General features: G+C 38.3%; 1 protein-coding gene across 1 annotated transcript; it reads right to left on the bottom strand.

Annotated features, from left to right (window-relative positions):
- Positions 1 to 4,296: 4,296 nt before the first annotated feature.
- On the bottom strand, positions 4,297 to 12,794 carry LOC123771470 (macrophage migration inhibitory factor). The gene is made up of 4 exons (XM_045764022.2): positions 12,655 to 12,794; positions 10,953 to 11,065; positions 9,032 to 9,204; positions 4,297 to 4,782 (listed from the first exon to the last, which is right to left on the bottom strand). The coding sequence occupies exons 2-4, from the start codon at positions 11,058 to 11,060 to the stop codon at positions 4,701 to 4,703; spliced, it is 363 nt and encodes a 120-aa protein (XP_045619978.1). The 5' UTR covers positions 11,061 to 11,065; positions 12,655 to 12,794; the 3' UTR covers positions 4,297 to 4,700.
- Between the last annotated feature and the right edge of the window lie 8,823 nt (positions 12,795 to 21,617).

Here is a 21,617-nt window from a genome sequence, read left to right as displayed (position 1 = left end):
CGCTAGTATATATGTGGTTCACTTCCTAGCACGCTATTATATATGTGGTTCACTTCCTAGCACGCTAGTATATGTATGGTTCTCTTCCTAGCACGCTAGTATATATGTGGTTCACTTCCTAGCACGCTAGTATATATGTGGTTCTCTTCCTAGCACGCTATTATATATGTGGTTCTCTTCCTAGCACGCTAGTATATGTATGGTTCTCTTCCTAGCACGCTAGTATATATATGGTTCTCTTCCTAGCACGCTAGTATGTGTATGGTTCTCTTCCTAGCACGTTAGTATATATGTGGTTGTCTTCCTAGCACGTTAGTATATATGTGGTTCTCCTAGCACTCGAGTATATATACGGTTTTCTTCCTAGCACGCTAGTATATGTATGGTTTTCTTCCTAGCACGCTAGTATATGTATGGTTCTCTTCCTAGCACGCTAGTATGTGTATGGTTCTCTTCCTAGCACGTTAGTATATATGTGGTTGTCTTCCTAGCACGTTAGTATATATGTGGTTCTCCTAGCACTCGAGTATATATACGGTTTTCTTCCTAGCACGCTAATATATGTATGGTTGTCTTCCTAGCACGCTAGTAGATACTTGGTCCTCTTCCTAGCTCACTAGTAAATACTTGGTCCTCTTTCTAGCATGATAGAATAAATAGTAAGCTGTGTTTCTAGCACAGTATGAGAGTGTTTCCTGGCGCTACGAGAAACTGGTCTACTTCTCATCGCGCCAAAAGAAAGTAACGCAACATTCTACCTTTAGGTTAGTTAGTCCCACCAAACGCGTCATGTCGAATGAAAGAAAATGGGTCCGTGTCTTAGCGTATCGGGAAAAAATGTTGTTCTTTCACGTCTTGACAAAACGGGGGCTTGTTCTAGCACGTGGGAAGAGTTGGTGTTAGAAGAGATTGTGTTCTCTATTTAGCACGTCAGAAGACAATGTGACCCCTTGCTAGCACGTCTTGAATCACCTAGATCTTCCTAGATTGTCATCTTAGAATAGGTCCTCCTAGTGTGTTAGGTGTCAAAGGAGAGTTCAAAGGTCAAAGGAGAGTTCAAAAGTCAAAGGAGAGTCAAAGGACAACCCAATACTTCGAGAAAGCTTAAGTCAACAAGCACATCACACAAGACTTGGTCCTCGTCTTAAAGCCGTTGGTCTTCGACTTAGATTAGCTGACCGTCTTCAGAACAAACACTTTTCTTCAAATAAGTTATTTTTATCGGTCTCATAATTGGAAAAATTGATTTATCTTCCTGTTAATCCGAGATCCACCTTGAAAGGCTGTGGAACACACACCTGGAGAGGCTGTGGAACACACACCTGCCAAGGTTGTGGAACACACACCCGACAAGGCTGTGGAACACACACACCCGACAAGGCTGTGGAACACACACCCGGCAAGGCTGTGGAACACACACCCGGCAAGGCTGTGGAACACACACCCGACAAGGCTGTGGAACACACCCGGCAAGGATGTGGAACACACACCCGGCAAGGCTGTGGAACACACCCAGCAAGGCTGTGGAACACACACCCGGCGAGGATGTGGAACACACACCCGGCAAGGCTGTGGAACACACCCAACAAGGCTGTGGAACACACACCCGGCAAGGCTGTGGAACACACACCCGGCAAGGCTGTGGAACACACAACCGGCAAGGCTGTAAAAGAGCCTATTGTTGACGAAAACTCTGATCCAAACTTTATAGATAAATACGATTAAATACTTTAACTAACCTAATCATTACATTAACACCATAACTGATATTAATTGACAATTCATTAATTAACATTAATGATATTATGTATGATCTTACAACTAAGCCATCTTATCACTGACGCCTTTTTCTTTCTCTTCTTCCAAAATAATAATGATAATAATAATAATAATAATAATTATAATAATAATAATTTCCAAGTTTTAATTACAATGCTTACACATAAGTATATATTTTTATTTAGTTATTAAAGACAGCCTCTTCAAGTAATATTTCACAATATTGAGCTGTTCAGTAAATAATAAACACCAGCTGTCACCAATTCAAAAATGGAACATCGGAGCGCCTAGCTCTCCATTGCACGTCGTGGAATGGATAACCATATCATGTTTTCGCGGACAATTTTGACATGTAATGTCTTAAAAGCCGTCCGTGAAGCCTCGTCTTATCCTCCAAGGTTCAAGTTCTCCAGGCTAAGGTTATTTATTCTCATTTTAATGGGACATTATTGCCTTGGTATTAATCTATTCTAAAAACGGGGCTCGAACTTAGCTTAGCTCTAGCTTAGGCTCGAACCTGCAGCTACTCATCCACCAACACACGCGTGTACGAACTGGTGACACACACACACGCACAAACTTGAGGGTTCTCGCGGCTGAGTGGGTAGTGCTTGGGAGTCGTAGTCCTAAGGACCCGGGTTTAATTCCCGGACGAGGCAGAAACAAATGGGCAGAGTTTCTTTCCCCCTGATGTACCTGTTCATCTAGCAGTAAATAGGTACCTGGGAGTTAAGACAGCTGCTACGGCCTGCTTCCTGGGATGTGTTTGTACGAGTTAGAGAAATATATAGAGTAGACAGAGAGACAAATACATTGGTTAGAAAGGCGGGATCCAAGAGCTAATAGCTCGATTCTGCAGGTACAAATAGTAATACACACAGGGGCGATAACCACCAGCCTATTCGTGAGACCAGTCTTAGAGTATGCCGCCTTATCATGGCGCCGCCATCTGAAAAGACATAAGGAAACTGGAAACTGTTCGAAGTGGTTCGAACAAAATTCGTCAGTGAAGCACTTGCTCCGGAACTGTTCGAACATCAATTGTGAGTCGTGTGTAAACCGTTTTTCATTCATAAACAGGGGGTTTGGCGGGTGCATGGAATCACTTTTCGGGCTTTGTTTGGAGAACGAGCTAGGTATATTGACCATGTCGTGGTGTAGTGGTTTGAGGCATTTACTAGGGAGTCCAGGTGAGCTGGTTCGAATCCTCCTCACGGCTCCTACAGATTTTCCGATTGATACATCACATTAACGTAATTTCATTGTGCATGTTAGAAAGTTTTAATTTAGCATGAAAGTAGTGGGAAAGTGGAATGAACTACAGGAGCAAGGTTGTGAAAGCAAACTCTATTCATAATTTTACAAGTAGATATGATAAGGAAATAGGACAAAAGTCATTGCTTTAAGCACTTGGCAGCTAGAAAGGCGAGGTCCAAGAGCTAATGCTTGATCCTGCAAACACACACACCATCACCACAAGCAGCAACAGCACCAGACTTCAGCAGAGTGATTGAACCAAATATCCTAACGACAGTAATGAGACGTCCGACGACTGTTAACATCACATTGCTGTTTCTTTTAGAGTAATGACACACGTAAACCTTGTTTCCATTTCCCCAAAGCCGTTGAGCTGCCTGGTATAGGAATTAGCCCGCGCGATCACTACGTCGAGGGGAAATTATGAGGGGCAGGGATTTCAGGACCTCTAGGTCGAAATACAACTACAGCAAGGGTACAAATCGGCGAAATGGAACTAGACATGTTTTTAAAGCTTACATATAAATATCATGTCAGGTCAGTTGTTTCTCGGGTAATGGTATATACGTGGTGTTGCATTCACTGCCCGCAACTGTGTGTGGGCGTTTCACGCACACTGCTATTGAGTGTGTTGCAGCACCCCACTTACTGTATATTAGTGTTGCAGCACCCTCCTTACTACCGTTTTCTAGTGTTTTTACTATTTGTGCCTGCAGAATCAAGCAATTAGCTCTTGGACTCTGCCTTACTAACCAATCTATTTTCCTCTATTATGTCTACTTCCTACATTTCTCTCTAAACACATATCTGTACACCACTTGATCAACAGTCGAGGCAGGACCAAAGAGCCAGAGCTCAACTAGGCGAGTACATCCCCAGGAAGCAGCTGTCTAACTCCCAGGTACCTATTTACTGCAAGGTGAATGACCCCCCCCCCCCCCCCTAGTGCAGTCCACTCAGCCACGAGGCCCCCCAGGGTCTTTGTGTAATATGGTGAACATAACACATTTTTGCACAAAATATCTTTGATACAAGATTCAGTACATAGAGAATTGTCTAAGAACTCTTTTTAGTTATAACTGAATCTGTATATCTGCACGACACCTACATTCTCAGTCATTCAGTGTATAGAAATCTGCAGATTCATGGAAGTTACATCCCCAGCTTTTGCACTATTTTCATTAAGATTAAATATAGTATAGTAATCATGACTGGAGGGACATTCAAAAACAGCTTTAGGTTAATAATTACACATGAAAATGGACATGAATTATTTTATTCGTCTTCACAGGGATGCTAGTAGCACAACAGTACAGAATAGCAGCAAGTAAATTCACCAGCCTGCATGGTGGTATAATTTATTCAGAATGTTCTACAGCCATTGCGTAAGAATATTAAAAATTTTCACAATTGGAGTAGATTATTAAGAGGTAATGATTCTGCCTACAAGACCTTTAATAAAGCCCTTACAGGCAAAGCATTATCTCCAAACAAAGTCTTCTCTAAACTGTTTCTCTACACTGAAATTATTATTTATTATTTTTACTACAATGATTATTTTTACTAAACCCTCGTAAGTTATATAGAACTATTTACAAAATAAAGCATCTATCCCACAGGCTAGAGATTTCCCAGGTAAGTACAGGCAGTTTTGCCATCTCCTTTTATCGCCCAAGTAGTTCATGAAAAGTGGTTCCTTTATATCCAATCTCTGATGATGGTTTATCAACAAACTGGATGTACATTCTGAAAAAGACAATGAAAAGTCAGTTCACTAATAACAAAATAGTGCAGGCACTTTTTATCCTCTTGACATCCTTTAGAGGATAAAAATTAGGAGAAGCAGCACTACCCCAGGTATTTTGACCCTTAAACCCCCGATTTCCAATTGATGGGTCATGACCCCTTTGGGGTCTCAAGTACTTTAAATGATTTTTTCTGGCAATTTTATGTACAGGAATCTTAGCAGATATATGGAAAAATGCAAGCATAGTTCCAGTCTACAAAAATGGTAGCAGAATAGGCCCATCTCAAAGACCTGTATCATTTGACTTACCTAGTAGTCAAAACACTGGGGAAAAAATAATTAAAACAAAATGGGTAAACACAGAAATATATAATGGACTGACAGTATGGTTTTCGAACAGTAATATCATGTGTAAGAAATCTATTTAGTTCCTATGATAGAGCTACATTTCACCAGAAAGGGATGGTTGGATTGTCTACATATGTCTGGACCTAAAAAAAAAAAAAGCCTTAAACAGAAAACCACATAAGTGGTTGTTCTGAAAGCTGGAACATACTGGGGGAGGGGGGGAAAGGTTGGGGGAGGGGGGGGGGGAAGAGCAAGACTTCCAATGTAATTAAAAAAAAATTATAGTGGATAGATAAAATAGGCCAATAATCAGAAGTACAGTAATGTATCAAACTACGAGAAATGTTACTAGTGGAGTACCACAGGGTTCAGTTCTTGCACCAGTAATGTTCATCGTCTATATGAACGATTTACCAGAAGGAATACGGAATTATATGGAAATGTTTGCTGATGATGCCAAGCTACTAGCAAAGATAAACTTTAGACAACTGTCATGCCCCTCAAAAAGGTCTGGACAAGAGTGTATGGAGCAACACTTGGCTGATGGAATTTACCGGTAATGTGAAAAAATGCTACATTATGAAATGTGGAATAGGAGAAAATAGACCACACACAACTTACAAAATTGTGAAAAGGCTGTAAAGAACTGATGAAAGATCTAGGGGTGGTTGTGGATAGATAACCATCATCTGAGGATCACATAAAGAACATTGCACGAGGAGGCTATGATACACTTTCTAACTTTAGAATCTCAAATATATAGCTGGTGAACTATTAAAAAAATTATTCACAACCTTTATGAGGTTGGATAAGGAAACCTTTCAAACAACGTAAAGCCATACCAATGATACTAGTGCTCTCTAGGGTGGAACAATTGCAAAGCTTCAGAAATTGCTGACCTGGAGAGTGTGCAAATATCCTTTACTGTTAAACTCTACTCAATAAAACACCAAAATTATTGGGATGGATGGAACAAGTGAAAAGGTGGTGAAGGCCAATATTATCAGTACTTTAAAATTGTTTTACGACAGTACTGGGAAGATGGGACATCCCGAGTGTAGCTCTCATCCTTTACTACACTTGGGTAATTACCAATCACTGAAGCCAAAACATCCATGATGCCCTGGAGTTGGGCAGAGAACAGCTCACCCACAGCCCAGAAGTGGAAAATAAAAGACAGGACCTGTTAACCTCTGCAACCTGGGCACTAGGAAGCAAGAGAGATAACACAAGGAGCTGTAATGTGCCCACATTCCAGGGCAGGACCAGAGCAAATGGGCAAACCTCAAGCAGCACAAATCAGGCACTGAAAAAAAGAGAGAGAAAAGCCACCCTTATGCCACTCAAGTGTACATGTTCAGAAAAGCCAGACCAAGGCCCCTAAGGAAAGTAATAGGGTGCCTGCATGCTAAGACTAATCTGGGATCACGTAACTGCAACCAAAATTGCAAAGTTGACCAAAGCTCAAGAGGCCGAGTCCATCCAGGAAGCGTGTTCCAATTCCACAGGAGGAACCAAAACGATCTGACCGAGCCTAACATGGTGAAAAGTGGGATGACATAAACCTTCCGAAACAACATGCATCCGAGTACAAGATAAATCACTCGGAGGAGCAGCAGCCAAGAAATCAAGCTCAAAAGTTAACTAAAGATGGAGAAAACATTTAAGAGGGAACCAGGTATATGGATGGGTTGAAGGGCATCCAGGGACTCTCCTCAGAATCCTCCCAAGCCCCAAAAGCCTCAAATGAAGACCCCAGGGCAGAGCGGTGTTCCTTCCCTGATCCATGGACAGACAGTAAGCATCTCCACAAACTAAATTACCTGAGCCAAATACACCTGAGAAAAAGAAGGCTCCAGATCCTTAGCAGAAAGCAACGACTGAACTGTGTTGCCAACCTAGTGATCCCCTGTGAAAGCCAAGCTACACCTGCAGGTAAACCCAGGTATGGCTAAAATCCTCAAATTTCTCAGATCCCAGAGCAAGGAGGGGGCAGCGGGCCAACAGGTACGGCAAATTAAACCAAAGGATGCAAAAACACTACAGGGAAAAAAAGAAGGGAAGGGAAAGGGAACTGAAGGCAACACAGATAAATCAAACAATGAAGAACTGTCAGGTAGGGTCAGGTAGGGGGCAGGTATGGCAGCTTGGTCATGCAAACAAATTCAGTTGGAGGTGGAGGCAAAGATTATTTTGATAACCAGGGCTGTTCCAAGGTGATCATCAGACTCCAGTATTAGGACTCTGGAATGAGGGTGAGCATGATTAAAGATCCAATAGGAAACGGAGTGATTTGGATTACATTTCTGGCCAGTAGTAGTGTGGAAAAGGGCAATGGTTGGTATGTAGTTAGCATTGTCAGCAACAATCTCATTCATAGACAAATGTCAGGGATGGATATCAGCTGGGACCACGAAGGTGGTACAGGGGGAGGACAAAAATGTCGAGTGGAGATTGAGTCTGGAGGGACCCACATTGGAAATGGAAGTCCTATGAGCATGGAATGGGGCCACACATGAAAGAAAGGATGTGGATCTGAGGGAGGCAAGCCAAGAGGACACTCCTGGCTGTAGACTGCAGTGGCAGAATAATGAAGTGCATCCTTCTAGGTATCAGAGGCGAGGACATGGAAACAATTCCAGAGAAGAGGATAAAAAGAAGTGAGTAAACAGCTAAAAAGCAGTGCGAGCACATGTGAAGTTCTGGAAGAGGCCCAGGTGCAATAGTTGATACTTTCCCTCAAAACAAGGGCATGTTGTGGTGATGAGGTACAGAATGGGCTGCTCCATTTTAAAGTGATTACAGTATCATGAGAATGCAGTGCAGAGTATCAACACTGCAGCAAACCATCTGGAAAATGCATGACTGTCCTGAGAACAAAAGAGGTTTGGAGGATGAGTGACTGAAGTAATTTTAGCAATATGTAGTGGGGTGGTGTGTTTACCATGTAGTGGTGGGTTATCGTGTTCAACTGGACAATGAAGTGTCCTTCGAACTTTATAGTGTTATTAATATTGTCATGTCAATATGTTGAAGATCCCTGCCTCAAACAGCAAGACTGGGCAGCATGATAATATCTACACTTGCATTCATTCACATATTTTAGGTGACTTAACCAACATGAAGTAAGGCATGCTCCCAAGACTACACTTCAAATAATCTGTGTGCCAGATTGTCGAGAACAGGTGATAAACATGCAGCTGGAAATTGACAACCACAAGCTTGTCAGTTAAGAATCAAAATATTTTATTCATGTAGGTGGACCAAGATATGCTAAACATGGGAGCATACAAGGTATAAGAACAGTTGAGCGAGGGAGGTATATGGCACTGTTGTGATAATCAGATGAATCCACAAGGAACAGGGCTGGTCACAGGCAACATAGTAGGCAGGAAGGGAAAGGAGGGCTCTAGATTATTAAGGGATAGTACCAAGTTAAGGTTCAACACCGCAGAAGTTGTATAGGCAGTATATCTCTCCCTTAGCCTATTTCATTCAGGTTAAGGGGAAAAAGAACTCTCAAAGGGGTTCAAGCACAGCATAATTTTGTTATGTTAGTTTGTTAATTAATGTACTGTAATTTTTATGTAAACTTTTCCAATTATAAATGTACAACCATTTATTAATAAAATTTTTGATTTGATGTGATATTTATGCACTTAACTGGGCTACCAGGGAAAAGCTAGAAATTCCTATGCTGGGTTATGTCATGAAATTAGCATTTCAGAATGTTCTTCTTTATCAAAATGCTACTTTACAATTACTTTACAGTAAAAGATTTATATACTATTAATACTAGTTTTAAAATGTGGCTAGAGATATTTTTCAATCAGTAGGATTAATATATTCCCAGTCACCCTCATATCTTCAGAATTAAATATCTATGACTAAGATACTCGCCTGTCAGTTGGAACTCCAAGTATTTTCTCCGTAAATTCATAAATCTTCTTGGCGATAGCCTTGTTCTCGGCCACACCTAACTGGCCAAGGCTCACAAGAGTACAAGATGCACATGGATCAAAGGTGCCCCCAAATGTCATCAGTTGTTCTGGAATCACTTGTACCATACAATACTGCAAAGTTAAGGCAGTCTTCATTAAGTGCAATATGTAAACATTCATGTCACAGTACTACAACATTAATAGTTTTCTAAATAAAAAAACTCTTATATCCAGTACATTTCTTGCAGGTTCAATATATGAGCTCATGCATTCATTCAACATGCTCATATCATCTTTGTATGCTCTTCTCAATCTTTTTATTTACCCTAGGCATTTTCCCCATTTCTTACTCTATCCAAACAACACATGTTTCTCAGAATTTTTAATAATCTTTCAGTGGCAATGTCTACTGTTCAAACTTATTGTGTGTTGATACCAAACCATCGTTTTGCAACTGTACAAAGGTTCAACATCACTATCACTCCATGCAACCCTCTGGTGCACATGTAATCACAATTGTCACTTTTGTACCTTCTAACATGAGCACCTTAAACTGCATTACAAAAAGTTGAGGGAAAAATTATTCACACCTGCATCACACAAGCACTTGCAGGAAATTTTTTAATACATTTGCTATTAAACTTTGTTTCAGCTCCATACTTTGGTCTGTATAGGACTAGAAAACAAATTTGATTTTCCCATTACAGTATTTTTAAATCTACAGTAAAATGAGGTTTCCCAAAGAAACAATTAAAATATTAAAACTTACTTTTTTTAGTTCACTTAGTAGTAGAAAATATGGCTTAAGTAACCCAAACCCAGGCAACAAGTGTTACTTAGTAACACTGTGGTATATAATTAGTATATAATTATTGGCATATAAGTAGTATATAATTATATACTAACAAACAAATGAAGACATGTTGCATTATATTGGCATAAGAAAATTATGTTCTTTCCAAAATATGAAAAACCTTAAAAAAATTTTTTTTAACCATTTTCTGGTAGAAAATATGGTCCAAGTAACCATATCAAGTTTCACCTGTTCTTAATGTATTAAATATCATAGTATATACAGTACAAGTCAAACATTCTTATCAGTGAATTGTACAGTACAGTATTAGTAAAAAATTCCATTTTCCCAAAAGTAATTTGTTATTTTCTCATTGATTTTTTTAATTATTTGTTTAAATTCCTAATAAACTAATAATTTATAATTAAACAATGCTCTTTTCATATTTACCATTTCTCAAAGATTTACCGAATGGTGACTTGTCTTGAACAGGGACTAATAATTATTCCTAATGAATTTAGCTCATCACATTGAGTGAAGTTATTACCCTCTTGCTGCCAAATGGCTGCTCGCTGAAACATTTGTTTTGAAGGACAAGTTTCTGGACTAACTTATTAAAATTTATTTCAATTACCCTACATGTTCTGTATCGTATTCTATCAAATTCAGTTTGATGAACTCCAATCGTTAGTTATGTGTCCTTTTCTAATACAGCATATATCCCACAGTAACTTGCTAATTGTTAGTAACAAATAATATTTGCAATGTTCAAAGTGGCAAATTGCTCCATTAAGTGACAATTCTGCTTATTATTGGGGTTTTATATACCATTTTCATGCAATTTGTTGAAACTAATTCCCAGCAGTTTGATTTCAAGGAACAGTACAGTATATTCTTTAGCATTTTGTTCCAATTCTGCAGTTACTAAGAATACACCAAATAATTCCAAAACTCATCATGTTAATTGTTGCAAATATTATTCATCAATACCCCTGTAAATCACAATCCCTTAATCTAACATAAATGAAGTTAAGCAGATGTATATCTAAGCCATATTGTAACAAAATGAAAAATGTAAACCATTTACCTGCTCAGGTTTTCCAATTACAGTACTAAATTGCTTACTAAAGCTAGTCATGACTTCTGGAGTTACTCTTTCCTTAGGAATATTGGTCGAAATTACCAAACACGGCATCTTTACTGTTGGGATTTAAAGCAAAAATGTAATTATTATTAATCCAAAATCTTGCCATTGCATCTTAGAATTTGTATGTAGCATTATATTATATTACATATATTACTGCAAAAAATTTTAAGTACAAATTTTATTGCAGAGGATAAAATACCTGAAATTCATGCACTATAAACTTCAAGTTGATAAAAGGAAAATATTATACCAATATTTAAAATCATGTTAACCAAAATGACTTGCACTTAATGTGTGGGTTATAAACCCATGGAACTGCCTACCCACAGAAGCCATGTATGCCGAAACATTTCTGCAATTCAAAACCCAGTTGGATAAAATCAGGACAAAATTGGAGCGCCTTTGATAATCCACTAACACAATGACTTAACTTATTGGCCTTATTGAGGCCATTAGAGATAGTGGCCCTCTAGTAAATTCTGGTAAATTATATTGTCTTAGCAGTTGCAGGGCAATAAGTAATCACAAGTCCTGTAGTCTACGTCCTCGGCTCACAACCGAGGACCCTTGGTAATATCCCCAAGCTGAACAGACTGACAAACTCCATTTTTTTCTTACACCTAATCCCTTTGTTCACCGAGCTTTAAATAGGTACCCAGGTGTTGGGCAACTGTTGTGAGCCTCATCCCAAGGAAGGTCAGTAGTTGGCCTAGGGGTACCTTAAGCCTAACAGGATACCTGTCCCTATCTTGAGGTTATCTTGAGATGATTTCGGGGCTTTAGTATCCACGCGGCCCGGTCCTCGACCAGGCCTCCACCCCCAGGAAGCAGCCCGTGACAGCTGACTAACACCCAGGTACCTATTTTACTGCTAGGTAACAGGGGCATAGGGTGAAAGAAACTCTGCCGATTGTTTCTCGCCGGCGCTCGGGATCGAACCCGGGACCACAGGATCACAAGTCCAGTGTACTGTCCGCTCAGCCGACCGGCTCCTTAAGGGGTACCTTAAGCCTAACAGGATACCTGTCCCTGACTACAAGATTTTTTATATTTTTAACTGGCGAGTACAGGAAGAGAAGTTTTTAATTGTAATCAGCCGAGAGCTTTTCCTTCCCACAGCTCACGGTATGCCTTAACATCTAGTTTTCCCTGGAACAAGATTAACCAATTGGTTAACAACCAGGTACCCAATTACTGCTGGGTGAAGAGGCAAACAAATAAGGATTGGTGCCCAGTCAATCCTCCCTGCCCAGGACTCTAGCCCAGACAAATCTCTCGAGAGACACAGAGCCACACATAGACCAATTGAATAAAGTAATGACAAACATCCCATTAGTTCTAATTATATTCCCTTAGTACTCCTTTTGCGGCACCGCTCACAGGAGTATACAGTAGACGGTAAACCAGTCGCCTCAGGCAGTAACAATATCGACTGAACAAATCCCCAAGAGCCTTGATGAGGGTTCGAATTCATTTGATACACGCTATTGTCATTTGCGTGTGGAATGTTTCCTGGTTTGTGAGCCGCTGTTCTTATTCCTTCCAGCATGCTGGATGGAATGTCACCTTTCCTTCATGCCAGCTCTCAGACGGCGATCATAACTACCAGTACACACAATACCAATTCTTAAAGCAATCTCACCGGACTGGTGTACAGGCGTGGAGAAAACCAAGAGGTAGTGATGCTGTTAGAAGCAGACTAGAGAGAGAGAGACAGGCGTGCACGCGCGTCTCCAGCTCGCTTCTACACCAAATTAAAATTAAAATGTTTATTCAGGTAAAGTATATACATACAAGGTGTGATACAAATATTGATGAATTTATAGATAGAGCTAGTACATACAATGCCTAAAGCCACTATTACGCAAAGCGTTTCGGGGCAGGAAATAATCAGTAAACCAGTAATCCACCTGCTTTTGGCGCTAAATTTAAATGTATTTATTGATTTATTTATATACAAGAAGGTACATTGGGTTGTGAGAGTACATAACATCTTACATTCTTGCAAAGGTTCTAATGCGCATAGCGTTTCGGGTAATCAGTCTTTAAAATTGATCTGTGTATTTTATTTATATATGAACATATGAACACCATATTGGAATATGACCCCCTTGAGACCAAGAGGTTGATCTCTTTATTCTTACTCTTCCACATAGATCAGTGGAATATGACCCCTAAGTGTAATGACCCCTAAGAGCCACTAACACTAGTGGCCTCGACGAGGACAGGAAACCAGCGGCTTGTCGAAGGTTCCCTCATTTGCCTTGATGATCTTTTCCAGTTGTACTTTAAACCTTAACAGAGTTTTAGCGCAACAGTACGGCTTCAAAACTGTTTTGAAGCCGTATTGTTTTGTTTATCAACAGTATGTATATATATACATACACAAAAAGGGTTGAAAAAGGGCAGAATCTGCCCGAAACCCTGCGCGTAGTGGTGGCTTTACAAGATTGTAAAGCATGCTATGTATCCTCACAAACCCAATGTACCTTCTTGTGTATAAATAAATAAAATAAAATAAATAAAATAAAAATTTTGGTGATTAAATTGTACTTTCTTGCAGCTCAACAAGCCACAATGTAGGAGAGAAAACACTATAACCCATGGAACCGCCTACCCGACGAAGCTGTAAGTGCCAAAACACCAATTCAAAAACCAGCTTGATAAAATCATCAGGGCAAAAGGAAGGACCTTTGACAAGCCGCCAGCTTTCTGTCAACTCGATTCCACTAGAAATATAATGATCCTCGGGTAAATTCCAGGCTTATAACGAGGACCCCCTCCCCCCCCCCCCCCATCATGGTCGATCTACTGACCCCAGAATACACATGACAAACCCCCAGGTACCTATTTACTGCTAAGTGAACAGAGGCATTTGGTAAAATGAAATGTGCCAAATCATTTTGGTTCCGCCCGTAGTTCAAACCCGGGATTCCCGATTGTGAGTCGAGAATAAATATATATTATGTTCCTAACTCTGCTCTCCTCTCACTATATTATGCACTAATCTACCCCTATCTTAATTATGGTATCTGTGCATGGGGGTCTACCACTGCAAACCACCTTAAGCCCATCATCACACAGCAAAAATCTGCTATCAGAATAATAACTAACTCTACTTTCAGACAACACTCAGCTCCATTGTTTAAATCCCTAAACTTGCTAAATATTAACTCCCTCCACACATTCTCTTGTGTCAACTACATTTACAAAACCCTGTTCTCAAATGCAAACCATGCTCTGAAACTCTCCCTGGACAGATGTAATAGGACCCATTATCACCACACCAGAAATAAATATCTCTTTGATATCCCCAGGGTCAAACTTAATCTGTGTAAACACTCTATGCAAATTAAGGGACCTAGTCTATGGAACTCACTCCCTAGTGAATTGAAAAACTGTAAAACTTTTGCCTTATTTAAAAGCAAAACCAAAAAGTACCTAACTTCATCTTCTTAGTTTCCTACACTGAGCTTTAAATTTGCTCTGTACCTAGTGTTACCCAATCTCCTAATTTTTATGTAATTTTAAATCAACCTTATCATTGTGTTCATTGCTGTCTTCTTCTATGTGCTAGCCATATGCTGTATTGTGACTACCAATTTTTTGTAAACTACCATTCAAGCTGTCATTGCAACCAATCTTATATTGTTTCTGCTGTATTGTGCCTACCAATTTTTTGTCAACTACCATTCAAGCTGTCATTGCAATCAATCTCAGCTACCTATGTGCTTTAATATACTGTACCTACAATTTTCTCTCATCTTTTTTTCATTTCATGTAATCTGTTATCATTTTTTTGTCTATAATTTTTGCAAGTATTTACCTCCTTAAAATTTTCTTAGATTAAGGACCTGCCCGAAACGCTGCGCGTGCTAGTGGCTTTACAAGACTGTAATTACCATATTTGTATCCTCACATTCCTTATGTACATTCTTGTATATGCATAAATAAATAAATATTTCTTGGACAAGTCGCTCCACAACATTGCCGCTTGGATCGTTGACTTCCTATGGCGTCACCTGCTACTTAATTTCGTCTGATTTTGTTATAAAATTATATTTTTCAGAGTAAAAATATGTTTGTTCATGTTCTACATTCAGCACCAACATTATAGTGAGTAAATATATCATAATTTCTTCATTACTATGTAATGCTAGGAAGTTTTGGTATATTTACTTACTATAATGTTGGTGCTACACGTAAAACATGATCAAACCTATTTTTACTCTGAAATAATCTAATTTCATAACGAAATGAGACGTAAATATGTGAGAGGTGACGCCATAGGAAGTCGACGGTCCAAGCGACAATTATGTGGAGCGACTTATCCAAGATATATGGTCGCCTGGAGAGTGTTTGCTGCCATAACAGCCTCCTGTACACAGTGATCCAGTCGTCGTACATACATGTATGTATGAGTGTGTGTACATGTGTATACAACATTAATAATTTTGTAACTAGCGTCAAACACTGTTACTTGCTTAGCTAACCGAACTAGAGGGTTCAGTTCCTGAACCGATTATGTGCCTCTGTAATCCTTTACACCACCGCCCACGGGATGGGTATGGGGTGCATAATAAAGAAAGAAATAGAAGAAATTGAAATTGCATAATACGGTTATTGACATTCAATAATAGTAAGATAAGTTTTGATATTAAGTTTTTAAGTAAGATAAGTTAAGATAAGTTTTAAGTAAGACAGTTTTGATATTCCTAGAGTTAATCAAACTTAATCAAACTAGAAATGCTCTACAAATCAAGGGGCCCAGAATGTGGAATGACCTTCCCAACCATGTTAAAGACTGTACCTCTCTCAACCAGTTTAAGTTAAAAACGAAGCTATACCTAATAAATTCCCTGTAACCTACCTTACCCTTCTATTGTCAACCAATGTGTTTTTTTTTTTTTTTTTTTTTTTTTAAGAGCGCTGTTTGTCGACATAATTGTATTTGTGCTGCTTTTTCATCTATGTTTTCAATTCTTGTTTTCATTCTACTCATTATCCTCAATTAGTATTAAGCTTGTCATTTAAGTTTATCATGCCCGAAACGCTTTGCGTAATAGTGGCTTTAGGCATTGTATGTACTAGCTCTACCTATAAGTCAACCAATCTTTGTAAAAATTTATTGTATGTATGTACCTTACCTAAATAAACATGTTATTTTATTTTATTTTATTTTTATTTTATAAATCAATGAGGACCAAATGGGAGACCAGTGATCAGATGAATATTACAGACTCAAGAGTAGCCTTCTCTTCTTGAATATAAATGAAAAAATAAATTCGTTTGTTTAATTCTAATGCTTGTAGGCGAGAACAGGTGTGAACGCCAGCTAGCGCACAAGTACATGAGCGCCCAAAATACTTTTACACAAAAGACATGTACAGACAGGCGTGTGGCTTCTGACTTCTTTTTTATTTATTAATATTAAATATTAGGCGCTTACCTATAATAGTTATCATTTTATGCAAGTATAACTATCACATAATAAATATAAAAGGAGTTTATCAAAAAACTGACAGTGTTGTGTTTTGTGCGTTGTATCGTGTTTGTGGGCATTCGGGTGTGCTGTGTTTACGCTGGCGGGCGGCGTCCTTACCAACTCCGGATTATGTCTATTACATCACTAAACTTCATTTAATAACTATATGCCTGTTAAATAGAAGATTTTAATTGTTAATAGCATTATATTGTCGTTTTAATATGGAACACGTACACATATGCGAAACGTCTAAAGCTGATGTCCGAAGTGGTAAAAATATTAGTGTGCAATGTTGTCAATGTACGGAGTGTCTTGTATCCGAGTCCATAGGAATTACCGTTTGTCCTGGCGCCATCTATGTTTTGACAGCAGTACTACTAATGTTCCCACGTTATGTGATGATCGCTATACGGCTGTTACGGTCAGTTGCTCTTCTATATATGTTTATGGACAACGTAGGTGATTTGAGGCAATTTGCGGCCAGAATGAAATAGTATCCACGCGGTGAGTGATGGAGGAGGATATATACTGCTGTGTACTCGACCAGCGGGTGAGAGGTAAGTTATATCGAACAATTATGGGGAATAGATGGGTTATTTTACGCGTAGAATGTCAGGTAACCGGTAACTACACAGATGGGGTAGTGTTTTTTAAGTCTTTATTTACTAAAGTGGAACATTACATTATGTCTTTAGCTGAACAAGTCTACTGGTGGGGGGAGTAGACGGGTTTTATGAAGGTATTTTACCTAAATATTTGTATTTGGTTAACTAGTTCAGCCGTTACCAGGGAGGGTGTTCCTTTATTCTAATCTAAAAATTCTAGCCGGACAAAGTGATTAAATAAATTGAATAGAACGAAGTGGTTTGCCAGGGTGCTTAACATTTAGTTTAGTTCACTTACTATGCAGCCCATGCTTAAAGAATGCAAGTTTATCATATTGAAATTACCGTAGTTTTACTGCATTTAATATACCGTTTTTACCCTATTTAATTATGTCTGGTAAAGGCCGGTCGTGGAAAGTTCCTAATATAGCAAGTTTTAAAGGAAAAGTTTGAGTTAACTTTAATGCTTAAGTTAGTGACCAATTAGCTTGGTCTATTGTGAGGAAAGTTACTAGAATCTAACATTGCAAGTGCCATTTCTCTATTCTTTTTTGAGTAACCTGACTAGATAAACGAATCGCATAGTTTTATTACTAAATGTTCATGGATTAGGTTGCATAGTTGAGGAAATAGTAATAAGGTTTGTGATTTTGTGTACCTTGACTTCAGCAGAGATTTTGATAGTGGCGCAAAATTGATAGGGGCTTGGATCATTGGGAATGCTGACTGAAGTTGATTAGGTCATGGCTATACCAAAGGAAATTAGTATAAATGGGGTTAAGTTGGGAGAAGTGTTGTAAGTAGTGCCTAAAAGCTCTCCTTGGACCTCGGTTATTTGCAAGATTATGGTTTAGACTGCAATAGTTGCAGAATTGGCAAATAAAAAATACCGATGCCGTATATAGTTTTGAAATGGTTAAGACTACCAGATGCAGTTTAATGCTGACAAATGTAAGGTTTGGGGGCTAGGTAAAGACGAGATAGATGGTGTAGATTAAGAGTATTAAATTTTTTGCAGGTGGTAAATTCTCCCAGAGCTGGCACTGCTCTCCAGCTTGGGATGTTGATTGGTTAGTCTTCAACTGGCTCCCAACATGGTAGTGAGGTCCTGAGCTGACATGCAGTGAGGAACGGGGAAAGCTTCCTGAATTGGCACATGGTATGCCTCCCTTTCAAACCAGCAGCTGGCACAAATGTTCCAGCTAACATCAGAATAGTGGATGAAGCCCACACTAAAATGTAAGTGGTACAGTAAATGGACACCCCCTCCCTTTTGACACTGAACAGTTGGGAGGAAGGGGGGGGGAGAAAGTGTGGCTTATAGTTCTATTGCTACAGAATCTTTTGCCATAAGCCAGTGGCAGTGCCTATTGGCACTTGCTATTCAGAATCTCCCCCTTACATAGTTAATTAAAAACAAAATGCTGTAGACAAGCTTAACTTTTGAAGGGGGCAACATTTTTGTTGCCATCAAAGCACATCAAAGATGCTCTGAGCTAACTTCCCCTAGTCATTAGTGAATGGTGGCCAGTAACTCTCTATCTGCTCAGTAACTCCAGTATCTGCCAGTTTGCTAGAAATTGAAATTGGCATACTTGCTCAGCAACTACTTGCCCTCTTGTACCATGTTACTCGACCATAACATAACCACGCCACCCATTCTTCTAAAATAACATCCCATATGATAAACTTCTGCTTTTAATAAATATTTCTAATTTTAATATTAGTTGGCTTGCATGGTGTGTTAATCATTCCTTTGGCAGAACTGTAGCTAAATTGTTCCCACAAAATTTAATCCATTAACAGTACTGTATCAGGTTCATAAAGAAATTTATAATAAAGACCAAGTGTGGTCATGAGTGCTGCAGATGGGGGAGATAGAACCTTACACCTGCAGAAGTGTGGTGATAACTGGAGAGAATATGGCCTTGTATAGTTGCTAGTGTAAAAATATTACTAAATTTAGTAAAATCATTGTCTTGGTAGTATAGTTGGGTTAATTATGAATTTTCAGCCTAAAAAGCTTGGTACATAATTCAACAAAATAAATTTGTCCCCCTAGTAGTAAGCAGTGGTTGCAAAAGAATAAGAATTTGTATATATAAATTTTGTATTGCTTTTATTAAAATGTTATACATGGTTGTTAAATTAAAGTTTTTGCAATGTTCCAGAAAAATGTTCATGACTATTATTGGAAAATAAAATTTGTATAGGATGTTGACTTGAAATGACTAACTTTGTTTGTAATTAATAAAGATGGGACAACAAGATAGTTAGTGTGCCATTTAAAATGGCAACTGTTAAACTGGTGGTACAGGTATGAACAAAATAACATTGCTATGCAAATAACTTTTTAGTAATATTTACTGTTCACATGACAGGTTGTGGAAGGTCCTGGCAACAAAGAGCTGCAGGAAAATACTTGCAGATCTACAGTAAGTAGTGCTGTGTACATTGGAATTGGAGGGTAGAAGTTAATTGCTAAAAACCTATTAAATATTAGGGTATGGAAATTGAATGGGTATGGAAGTCTAGGCTTAGGCTAGTGGGTACCATATCTGCAAGTTTAGTCCTTTCAGGATTGTATTGAATAGAATGGTATGTTGAAATTGTGAAGATTGTAATGTGGGGCATTAGATCTTAACATAGTTGAGGGTGTTTTATTAATAAAATTTTAATGAAATATAAATCATGTTTAGTTAACATTAAATGTTTGTTAAATAAGCTTTAATCTATAAATGTATAACACTGTTAAGGTTAATCATGAGTCAAATAAAGTTAATGGCAGGAAAAGTTTTGTTCTAAGTGATGGTATTTTTCCCTTGACAGTAAAAAAAAATATTCAATGTTTACTTTAGCTTGGTTTTAAATTTATATAGTTTTCCAGAATGTGGTTTGGAAAGTCCAGAAGTCCCTCTGTCAGTTGCTTAAACAGAATCAGGTGAGTTGTAGTAAAGGTTAATCTGAATAGATTTGTATAAAAGTAAAAAAATAGTAATAACTTAAACAATATAGCATTGGCTAAAGATAAATGTAAATTGCCATTGAAGTGCAGTTGTGGATAGTTTCTCAAATGACATTTACTGAAACTTGGCAAATTGATGCCATATATATTTATACTGTATTGCTAAATTAGATCTTTACTACTGCTACTAGAATATGTAGGAAAGGTAAATTCCTTAAAGAAATTTTTTCCATCTGAATTTGTAAAGTACTGAATGCTAATTTGAAAAGTAAAGCAAGATTGGCTTTAAATCTGAAATTAATTTGTTGAAATATTTTTCAGGTGAAAGTGATTATGATGCATGGACTGGCTTGGAGTGAGGCTCCTTTACTCTGCAAAAGTGGGTGAGTTTGAATTTGATGTTTTAGCTGTATCAATGACCTAATCTTAATTCTCTTAACTAGTCCATTTATAGGTGTAACCATGTCCTACTGTTACAACCCACAGGGGATGATGCAGTTTGTACTGATCCTACCCCATTTCATAAAAGGGGACCAGGCAGTCCTGCAGATTTCCCTGGCTTAGCTTTTTCAGAGCTTTGCTCTACTACCCATCTAATAGATGGACTAGATTTGCATAGGTTTAGGGACCCTTAACAATGGTTACATTGTTAATTCTCACAGGGCTTGTTTGCTGAATGGGTGGATGCATCTAAAACTTTAGTGCCTGGCATGCATTGTACAGTGCTTTCAGTAAAGCATATGTACAATGTGTTTGGCACTAAAGTGGTGGATGTAATGCACCCATTCCGGGAACAAGCTCTGCACTAAAATCAGAGGAAGGGATAGGCCTTGTTGAGCCTGTTAAAAGATAGGCTGTTAAGATTTTTTGGTTTTATTATTAGGCATTGGTGATAATAAAAGTAGTGTCCCTGTTTAATGTTTTTTTTTTTTTTTTTACAGGTGATTGTCTCTGGAGTTGTCTTGGCCTTTTGGATCTTCTGTTCATCTAGGAGCATCTGTCCCACAACCTGAAACAGTTCATATAAATGTTTGTAACAGAATTTCATAATTGAAAGTAAAAAAAAGTTACAACACAAATAACTGGTAACTGTACTTCATCTAACTGTAATATATAATTGAAGTTTAAATATGCTTTTTCTTTCAGACTATAGATTAGGAAGTCCAGAACAACATCCTAGAGTTTGAAGGTGGTGTTTGCTCGACATTCAGAATCGGGTGAGTGTGGTAGTAATAATAAACTAGATTTGCATTATATATTAAATAGTAAAGTTAAACAATGTAGCATTATGTCTGAAGTATCTTTCTCCACTTAAATGTACTAAAGAAACTTAACTTGAATAGCCATATCTACCTTTTTTAATTACTTGATTAGCATTAATAAAATTTAAAATTTTAGCCAATTTTAAAGTAACACTACCATTGTGAATTTGCAAAGAAACTAGAGTAAAAAGCTGTATTTATAAGCTAATTTGGTTAAATGTTTCAGGTACTTTGCTAGATTACAATGGTATCAAAGCAGCGAGTGGCTGTTCTACTCGGCATGTTGAA

The sequence above is a fragment of the Procambarus clarkii genome, chromosome 76 (assembly GCF_040958095.1).
Source record: "Procambarus clarkii isolate CNS0578487 chromosome 76, FALCON_Pclarkii_2.0, whole genome shotgun sequence".
NCBI classification, from domain to species: Eukaryota; Metazoa; Arthropoda; class Malacostraca; order Decapoda; family Cambaridae; genus Procambarus; species Procambarus clarkii.
This window is presented reverse-complemented; position numbering and strand designations above follow the sequence as displayed.